Source organism: Leptonotus elevatus, chromosome 1 (assembly GCF_054856555.1).
Source record: "Leptonotus elevatus isolate MCC_2025b chromosome 1, RoL_Lele_1.0, whole genome shotgun sequence".
NCBI classification, from domain to species: Eukaryota; Metazoa; Chordata; class Actinopteri; order Syngnathiformes; family Syngnathidae; genus Leptonotus; species Leptonotus elevatus.
Genome location: NC_141239.1, coordinates 26,952,047 through 26,962,737, shown reverse-complemented (window position 1 = coordinate 26,962,737; position 10,691 = coordinate 26,952,047). Strand labels below are relative to the sequence as shown.

Below are 10,691 nucleotides of genomic sequence, written 5' to 3'. Positions count from 1 at the left end.
ATGTTTATGTTTAATTTTTATTAATGATTATCGCATGACTTCACTAGTTAACTCACAATTAATCACACATTTTATATCTCTTCTAAATGTACAATAAAAACAAATCTAGGTTTTCATACTGTTGTTAACAAAAGTAGTAAAAAATGTTAAACGAATAGAAATAGTTCAAATGAATTTTTGACGTCTATAGCCGTCAATGGCAGTGAATGAGTTAAGAATAATACATAATACAATTACAGTCTTGTCTTCTGATTTTTATTGTACAACCTTAGTTACACACTGAAAAAAACCCACTCCAAAACACCAGAGTGAACAGCAAACACTAACAGAAACTGAAATGGACTATTATTATATTCATATTTTGTATGATGCAGGCAAACATTATACAGAAGTCTTGACACTGCCAAATAATTCAACAGAATATTATTGCAAATGTGGTTCACACTACTACTCAATTTACATTATGAAAAACACGACCAATTAAATACATAAATGAACACAACCCACCAACGAGATATGAAATACAACATTTACACAGAAATATACACAACCTTGTTGTTTTAATACTCAACATTGTAAACATTCAGTAGTCTGTCTTCATTATCGGAATACTGCATTTTTTCATGCAGTATTTACACCCTTTGCCAAATATATGTATAAAGATGTCATACATGATAGTAATATAAATCATATCCTTCTAAAGTCTGTTTTTCTCTGTTAACGTAAAATACATCATTTCAGGGCTTAGATGCTTTTAGGATCTGCAGCAGCTAGCGCTCTTAACCTCATTGTTCACAAATTCCTGTAACTTGAAGTTCTCACAGGGATCCTTCCCAGAACGATGCTTCAACTCCCTGCGACAGAAGAAAAATATAAACATTATGGATATTTTGCAATTTACATTTAATAAGGATGCATGTATGACACATTACTTGGCCGCAGCAGTGAAGGCCAACTCAACATTGAGACCAGACCTGGCACTGGTCTCCATGAAGGGAACCCCAAACTCCTGCATCATAAAGCAAACACACACATATAAAAAAAGTAAAACACAGTTTTAATTGGTTGTCTAGCTACGCCATGCAGGTAGAACATGCGGAGATGAAAAAAAAAAAAAGAGTTTATTTGCAGAAGTTAAGGTATCTATTGGGGGCGGGGGACTCTTTTCAATTCAATTCAATAAATTTCAGTCATTTGTAAAAGAAAAAAGACATTATAAAGCAATATTCAAATTCAAAGTAAAGTAAAAGAAAAGAAAAGGGACAGAAAGAAGTAACACTTGTTTTGTCTGCCCCTGATCAACACAAAAAAGAAAGAAAAAAAACAACACAAAATGAGTGACAGCAAGCGGTCAAGACACTTTCAGTATAACAATTCTACAAAATATTTCAAAATTATTCAACTGTGTGTCCTTGTGCTATATTTATTTTTTCTATAATTGTGCTTTTATACATTTAAAAAAAATACAAATAGACTGAGAAGATTTAGTTTTACAATCCAGATTGTTCCACAGACTGACACCTTGAGTTGAAATACATCGTTCTTTTTGTTTTGTTCTATGTTTAGGTTTGGAAAAAATGTCTGTTCCTCTTAATTTCTACTCACTTTCCTTTTTTATAAATTTGGTTTCTATATTGACTGGTAAAATTTCACGATAGGCTTTGTACAATATTTTAGGTGGTTAAACTCCATCAATTTATTGCATTTGAAAGTTTTTAGTTGTATAAATCATGGATTTGATGGATTTAAAAGTATATTTTACAATATGTAAACATATTCTAGTATATTTTTACATCTTTATTCCAAAGAAATAAAAGAAAGCAATCATTGTTTACGGGCTGGCAACCAGTTCAGGGTGTTCCCCGCGTACCGCCCGAACACAGCTGGGATCGGTTCCAGCACTGCCGCGACCCGCAACCCTTATGAGGATAAGTAGTTTAGTTAAAGGATGGATGGAATAGTGTTAAGGTGTCTATTCGAAAGGAAAACTTTAATTATACATATTTATATTGTATAATTTCTCATCGCATTTTATATTTTATTATCTTGTTTCATTTAAAATGTAAAAAACATGATTAACAATTAGGGATGTTTGATTCCACTTTTTTTCACACCGTTACCAGTATGAGTACTCACACCGATACGGATACCACTAATACTTTTGATACTTAACATTTCACACAAAAAACAATAAGGCATATTTTTAAAGAAAGACCAATATATCCAAATCTAGCATTTTTCCTTAAGACTACATGAAATTTATTGCAAACAACTAAAAGAGGCCAGCTGGTACCGATACTTTGAAGTAAGGCCGGGTACGGGCTGTATACGATACCACCCATTCGCCCATCGCTATTACAGTAACTGTAGTATGTTTATTCGAGGTCGTCTGTTATAGGTGACCCTTGTCCTATCTTAAAATCCTGACCACCAAAAAATGCATACCGTAAGCCTTAATTGGAACCCCAACCCTAACTTGCTGATAATTGAAGACCAGTGTGTATTATATAAAACTCAAACTTTAACTTGAAATCCCAACTCCAAATTGAAACACTAACCTTTTAATTGGAACCCTAATCTTTGAAGCCTTAACCCTTATTTGGAATTCTAGCCCAAACTTTAACCCCCTGTGTAACTCATTCACTGCCATTGACGGTTAAAGACGTAAAAAAATCATTTGAACTATTTCTATTAGTTAAAAAAAAAAAACTACTTTTGTTAACAAGAGTATGAAAACCTTGATTTTATTTATTGTACATTTAGAACAGATATAAAATGTGTGATTAATTGTGAGTTAACTATTAAAGTCATGCGATTAATTACGAGTAAAAAATGTAATCGCCTGACACCCCTAATTTGTAATAATCATCTCGTCAGGCGATTATTTTTTTCAAATTATAATTAATTGCATGACTTCACTAGTTAACGCACGATTAATCACAAATGTTATATCTGTTCTAAATGTCCATTTTCATACTCTTGTTAACAGAAGTGGATTTTTTTTTTAACTAATAGAAATAGTTCAAATGAATTTTTGAGGTTTATAGCCGTCAATGGCAGTGAATGAGTTAATTGAGTCATGACTTTTTAGGGAAGATGGCTAGCAAATCCCTCACCTTTGCAAGCCTCTCGCCGTCCTCTCTCTTCACCACCCGCTCATGAGTGGCATCCGCCTGGCGAAGACAACACGGACGTCACTAGCGAGTCCACATATGCGCACCCGCCAGCTGTGCAGAGCCGCTTGCTCTTTTGTCCACAGTTTACATCGCGGCTGCTGTTGGCATCCAGGTAATAGTGAGTTTAAGTAGTTGTCGGGATGCTAATTTAAGGGCCGACAGGGAGGTTGGTCAACCATCTGTTCTGCTCTGCTGTGAGGGAGGCATGCAAAATAACAACGTGATGTGTAATCAGTGATATTTGCAAATGAGTTGGTGCGCTGACAGAGTTGGTGGGAGGTGTGTGTCTGTGCTAGAAATGGATAAAACATTTGGGAATACAGTAATCCCACACGGATAAGATAAAATCGAATAAGAATGAGTAACGCACACATTCTAAAAATATAAACAATTGCCTATACTAATATACGGCGGTGTATTAGGGCCATGTATAAATATAGAGTTTTTAGAGGATGGGGGCAATATTCCGAGAATAAAAACTTGTACATTTGCGTACATTATAAAGTGGCAAATTTGTGAGAAAAAAACTCTTAATTTACGACTTTATAAAGTGGCAACTTTATAAAATGGTAGATTTGCGGAAAAAAACCTTGGAAACTTATGAGAAATACACGTAGCGTAGCTATAGTCTAATGTGAGGATTCATTGGTGGTTAATGGAACACTGTTTATAAAATGAAAAGGCAGGATGGAGACGGATTCATTCTTAATTTAAACTTTACTCGTCATACATGGCAGCTAGAGCGACCACACTTCCTGATCCCCTATCAGCTGACAAACACTGACCAATCAGAAGCTAGCATACATTAGGTAAATGCAAGTGAATGACGGAGAGCAGCAGATTCGACACATCAATTTAGCTACTTGTACAAAAAAAAATACCCCATGTGTAAATAATAATTCTGAAAACATAAATGTACAAGTAAATATACATTTTAACAAATTAACTTAAATGCTTGATCTCAGGGTGTGGACCTTCGCAGTGCGAGGCGTCTTTCGTCGCTGACGGTACCCAAACACTTGCAAATTTAACATCATATAGTTCATCTCTGCTAGAGCAATTACTATCTCCTTATTTGAAAACCCGACCGAAAAGTATTGGCACAAAGATCCGAGTAGTATGCTATGTGTATTTCTCGTAAGTTTTTTTTCTCACAAATGTACGCGTTTTTTCTCTCTCAAAATATTGCCCCCACTCTCTAGAAAATATATATTTATACGTGGCCCCAATACGCCGTCGTACTAATAGATTGTAAATACTTTATTCCACAATCACTGAAAAAAAAAATGTTTAATGTCATTTCATAGAGTCATTGAGGTAGCTCAAGTCATGTATGTTTAGATTCTTGCCTTGTTCCCGAGCAGCATGAGCACCACATCCTGTTGTGCGTACTCGTGGATCTCAGTCAGCCAAGCCTGGAGAGGAAACAAAAGAGTACGGTACATGTATGTCACCGTCTTTATGTGCCTTTTTTGAAAAGTTTCAGAAAGAAAACATGTTTGGAAAAAACGACCCCAACCCTGGCTTAAAACCATATCCATAACTTAGAACCCTGCCTTGAATTGACCCATTAATTAAATGCCTCTCATAACAGCATCATTCTTATTATGTCCATTCCAAACAGGCGGGCCAGCGATCAATCTGGCTTGTGTTTGGCAGTGCTTGCAGAGCCGTTTGTGCACCTCGACAAAAACTCTAAGCTTAATTAAACCCGGCGATGCCGTGCTGTCTGGATTCTGCACAGGTCACCTCCGGCCAAAGGGCATGTTAAATGAACAGGTGAGATGACACTGCCGCCAGTGCAGGGCAAAGGTTTACAATGGATGGTTGATCAGGGGAGCATAAAAAACACCAACAACTTAATTGGAGATCTTTGTTTGTGAGTCAAAAAAAAAAAGCTAAATCAAAAGTAGGGTTGGAATTAGAGGCAGTGGGAGGAGCTAACCGAGGCCTGGGGGCTGATTGGCTGTGATATTGGCTCCTCCCCAACCTTCCATTTAGCATCACGGCATCTCCTCAGCGTGAACCGAATCTCTTTGAATTGACAGCTTCTCTCATCTATGCTGATGCCACGTGGCTTGTAATGAGATCATTGAGCTGTTTATAGCACACGCTCGCATCTTCCTCGGCTCACTTCATATATATGCCGCCATTGATTCCATGATAACTATTATCAAGCTGTTGTGGGTGAGTGATGATGTTTGCTTTAATGTAAGTTAAATGAAAACAAATAGCACTCCGAGTGCATAGTGTCAGCAGAACAGAATGACTTTTTGCAAGAGAAATGTATTGAATATAAATGACACGGAAATACACGATACGATTACGACGAGCTAAAATGGTAATTGGGAATTAAAATGATGTTTCCAAGTAATTACAATATTTATCTGTGACTTGGCTCAAGTGACTAGCTTGAGCTCATGTTTTATTCAAGAGCAACACTGTTGACAAATGTTCAGTTAAACGAACCAAAAAGAGCAAATAATAGAAATATCCAAAAGGAAGTGGGTTGAAAATTGATTCTGTTAAAGACTACAAGGACCACAGAGGAGTTCTCGTATCGTTTGCCTAATTACATCATTGCCCAGGTCATTTTTAGCGTACTGTCACAAGTTTAATAAATATACCAATGTGTTTGCTAAAAATTGTGTTTAGTCTTAATGTTTGAGCAGATAATCCGCAAACATTTTATTGAGGCAATTGGACTCTTTGTTGGATTTGCTATGTTTCCCATTTTAAACACCCAAGCTTCTCTAAAGCATTTGGCATCTTATTTTGTAAAAAAAAAAAGAACATTTTGTAAAACTAAAAAAAACCCAACCTGAAATCAGAACATTAGCTGAGTATCGTGTCACGTCACCTGTGTTCCACATCTATCTAAGGGATTGGCTGAGAATGACTGAAAGCTTTGATCACAGTATTAGAGGGAGGAAGACACGAGAGACGTTTGCTTCTGGGGAAGAAAAAGGCTGATGTCACCCACAGGAGCTGGAAGAAAAAGTAGGACTTCTCCCATGAGAGGAGTTTGAAGCGCCGCGACAGAGTGACGCTATTTGATAGACAAAATATTCACACTGTGGCCTGGCTGGAACAAAATGTGCAGTCCAATCTATAAACATTATACTTATGTGGGGTAGGACACATACTGATGGATTTGAGAATTTTCCTTCCCATCCAATCAAAGCCAGCAAAGGCCAGAATGTTGGATCTTTTTAAAAGATGATTCTGAGGGAATATCCTATGGTGTGGAGTATGCCCACAGTGACTTTTCATCCCTGATCTGCTCGTAAAGGTCTAACAATTGTAAATGGTAAACCTGTTCAGTAGTCGGCTACGATAGCAAATTGTTAGATTGCAGTTGGTTGCGTTTGTTGTTAAATATAACCTGCCTCTCAAGTCATTTACCGCAGTAAAAATGACACGAAGGGTTTGAAACTAGGGATGTCCCGATCCGATCACGTGATCGGAAATCGGGCTCGATCACGTGGTTGCTGACTCGGAATCGGACGTTGTCTCCCGATTCAGGACTCGGATAAATATATGAGGTTATTTTTATAACTTTTTATTAAATATGGAGTGAAACTTCATTTTTCCACACAGTTTAGCGTGCGGCATGGCGTCACTTTGCTACGGTGATACTATTAATGCCATCGAGCAGCGGCGCTAAACTAGAATATAGCACTGAGGTATTTGGAAGTAAATGATAAGTTATCTTTAATGTGGAAAGCGGTGCAAAGTGAGTATTTCGTGTGGCGGAAAGGATATACAGTAGATGTGTAGCTTCCCCACTGCTGCGCTGCACTTCACTGACGGGCAGCTGGTCAGCCCCGCCGCCATTAGGCCCTGGCGACTGCACGTGCTTCGTGCCATCCCCGAGGATCCAGCAGTGGGCGCGCTTCGTTTCCTCCCTGCGAATTCAGCTGCGGCGCCCGCGCCAACGACTCCGGATGCCCTTCGAAGGGAGCCCGGCGCCTCACCTAGCCTATCCTATCGCAATCCCGCCCGGGCCGGCAGTGTAGCCTGGTGCAAGTCCAGACCCAATGTCAGGATATGGTAAGATTAAATACATTTCGCTTGCTCACTCTTCAAATGCAGCCTTTTGTTTGTTGTGAAATTGGCTTTTTTTCACGCACATATATTTTCTTCCTAAAGTAAAACAACATTAGGTTAACCCATCAATTTGTGTTACGTAGCATGCTTTAAAATGGCTACAGTAGGTTCTCAAAAACAAAGCTCTTGTGCAAAATTAATACACTGGTTAATAATAGCCCTTTGAGTAACTCATAAATGTGCCAATAAAAGAGGGTTTAAATGTTTTACTTAGTTTAACCACTGTCCACTCACTATATAAAAGGTGTTGGGGTAGTTTTGTTTATTTAATTTTTTTATATATTAATTTAAAAAATTCTTCTTCACAAAATGCCGAGCTATCGGATCGGCACTCTGAATCAGCCGATCTCAAAATGAGGTGACTCGGACTCCAAGAAAGTGTGATCGGGACGTATTCCTATTTGAAACTACCATCTAAAAACTATGGCGTATATGCTAAGGACTTCCGACTTCTGTAAGTGGTGGATTTCTGTGGAATGTGTTGCCTTCTTTTGTGGCGCTAAGCAGCATTTTATGTATTAAAAAGTTCATTAACTAGGGCTGGGTATTCACTCAGATTTCCAAAATCGATTTGACTCTATTCACGATTCACATTGATTTTAGATTCAGTTAAGGATTTCATGCAGTACCAATTTTACGTAAGACATTCTCAGAAGTACCAATGCCGCAAATAGTAGAAACTTCTTGCTCTTACTTGGTGCATTAGTATGACCCCCCCCCCCCCCCATATATACATTTAAAATCCAATGCAGTTACATTAAACATGTATGTTTTACTGAACATGACCTAATCAAAACAATAAAGAATAATTGAAATCGATTACAACCACAGCACTGTGTAAATAAAGTGGCAAAAACACTGGCCTCCTCATATTGGGCTATGAAAAGGAATATCGATTTGATATCGATATATCGATTTTTTAAAACCCAGGCCTATCATTAACGTTTTCTTGTGCAAGGCATCATCAAAAAGAACAACAAAAAGAACACTGACAGCTTTGTAAGCAGATTTGCAGGCGCTGGCAAAGTGTGTGACGCGTGTCTGGATGACTGATGGGCTTTGAAAATCTGCACTCGTGCATAATAAGAGTTCACTCGCAGTCTTCCTTCATTTTTCTACAGAATCCAATTAATTTTAGGCTAGAAAAGGTAAATAAAGTTTTAGAAGGTTATTAAAAAGGCCGTTTGGATTTAGGTTTTTGCTTTCTACTATTTCAGCAGTGTACATTACGGTAGCTGTTAACTCTTTGACTGCCAAGCATTTTCAGAAAAGAGAACATGTGGGTGCCAGCTGATTTAAGCATTTTGACTGATCTTTCAAGGTCCACAGAACATTTTACCAAATGAAAGATTGAACTCTCATCTTTCATCAGAAAAAAAAAGTTAGTTTCTACCTTATTCCATTTTTCAGTAATCAACAATAGAAAATAGGTTAGTTTCACCCAAATGCTCTGTTTTGGACCAAAATACGGAGAAATCAAGCTTTTAGCGAAACGATATTATTTCATGCACTCTAGTGAATTTGACACCTTTTTTTTCCCATGAATGATGCCACAAACATCTAAACAGTGCTTTACTTTTGTAAAACACTACCGCCAACAATGAAAAAGTGTTTTTGATAGCAAAATAAATGTATTTACATTCAACAGTGTAACAATTTGACAAAACAATTTGGCAAACGATTTACAAATGTGTGCAACTGTGGTACTATTTACAATTGTGTGGATGTTTCAACTACACAGTTTTTCTTTTTGTGTGGTTTATTGTGTAAAACTCCCCTGCGTGCAAGGGGACGCAGCAGGATTTGCACCACAGATTAGTTTCACTGCGATTGCCCCTTCGCGTGCACTTTCTTGCCGGCCTTTTTTTCCGGGGAGTAGCAGGTATATACTGCAGTGTGTGTTTGGCCATGTTGTCATCAAGTCTACTCTCAGGATCATGATACGGTGACCTGGTGTTACGTCTGGCTTCCTCATGTCCTTCGGTTCCTATATCGGGTGGTAAGAGATGTTCTGATCCATCTTATCCACTCCATTCATGGTTGCATCGTAGTCCAGAACCAGTGTCTTCTCCGTGATCAGACTGTACCCACTCCTCCGATGAATATGCATTGGACTCGGGGTACTCTTCATCGTCCGCCTGTGCAGAAGTGCTCGTTTTCTGCCGTTAGCATCGCTAGCCGGTGAGGCTTTACGACGTGATCGAAGCCGCCGCGTCAACGCTTCCAACTTCGGCGTCAACCTCGGAGTCACCATCATCATCATCAATGTGCTCTTTAGCATTGGTCGATGCTTTTCGTCTTTGAAAAAAATGCTCAAGCGTGAGCTGCTTGCAACCGGTCGCCATTATCGCCTCCTCAGCCATTCTCCCCTCAACACTCTAGCTCCGCCTCACGTCTTCTACTGACGCCTACCCGAACTTGTCCAAAGAGAGTCATCGCTGCCATCTAGTGCCCAAAAATAGTCATTATACTAACTCGATCTGCTTGATACTTTCAGCACATCTTGCCAAGGCTTTCCTCCACCCGTTTCCCCCCAAAAAACAAAAAAAAACATAGTGAACGTCTTTTAACGTCTTTGGCGGCACTCATTTGGATTTTACTAAACGTTATTAAACGTTTTTGGCGGTCAAGGAGTTAACAAGAGTTAGTAGACTCTTCAAACCAAAATGGAAGACTTCCTGTGTCTTTTCGGGCATGGCTTCTTGAAATGTTTAGGCGGGTCGGCTCATAATAGACGTGACTACCAAATTTCACGTTGCTAAGTGAAACTGGACTCGGGGGCTGAACTTTCAAAAAAGCAGTTTTGAGTGCAGGAAATCTCTCAAAATGGCCGAAGAATAATAAGAACAAAGCGTAATCATCTACATAGGAATCTCGATGCCTTCTGTCACAAAAGAATAATAAGAAAATACTGAATAGTTCATAATTCATTGATCGTCCGCATTGATACAAAGAGGGCATGAGGGAAGAAGATGACTGTAGTGGTATTTGAGAGTCGCTGCTTGTTGCTCCTCACTGTTGCACACTGAATGTGTGCCCAAAAGAATGATGAATAGCCAATCTGCGCCTCCCACGGTCTCTTTTATACTGTATTTTGAGGGACATTGCTATATACAGTGCCCATTCAAATGTTTTAGCCCACCACAGCCTATTTGTTCCAGAGACCATCCAGGATTATAAAGTGCGATAATGACTCCGATTTTGGTTTGCTCTCACTGTTTGGACATTTTCAACTGCAAGGAGGAATTTTAAACTGAATTCACCTTTTACAGTGTGAAGAAGAAGAAAGTGGTTGCGTTTCCTTGTTTTATTCAGCCTCGTGAACAACGAAAAATGTAATTATTAAAAATAAAATTGACGTTCATCATAGCGGTCTTTTTGAGCCATGTTCTGTCTGATCCCTCA

The 10,691-nt window shown here is 38.6% G+C and overlaps 1 protein-coding gene across 2 annotated transcripts in view; it reads right to left on the bottom strand.

The window, feature by feature from the left end:
- Window positions 1-241: 241 nt before the first annotated feature.
- The window catches only part of LOC147181436 (ras-related protein Rab-26-like), a 40,052-nt gene continuing 29,602 nt past the window's right edge, over window positions 242-10,691 (bottom strand). The window contains exons 6-9 of one of the 2 annotated variants that reach the window (XM_086090674.1): window positions 4,526-4,591; window positions 3,117-3,173; window positions 933-1,009; window positions 242-854 (exon numbers count right to left, since the gene is read on the bottom strand). In XM_086090674.1, the coding sequence (XP_085946800.1) occupies window positions 755-854; window positions 933-1,009; window positions 3,117-3,173; window positions 4,526-4,591 (300 nt within the window). In that variant the 3' untranslated portion in view covers window positions 242-754. Of the gene's footprint in view, window positions 855-932; window positions 1,010-3,116; window positions 3,275-4,525; window positions 4,592-10,691 lie in introns of both variants that reach the window. The other variant, XR_015096633.1, reaches the window with a different exon arrangement.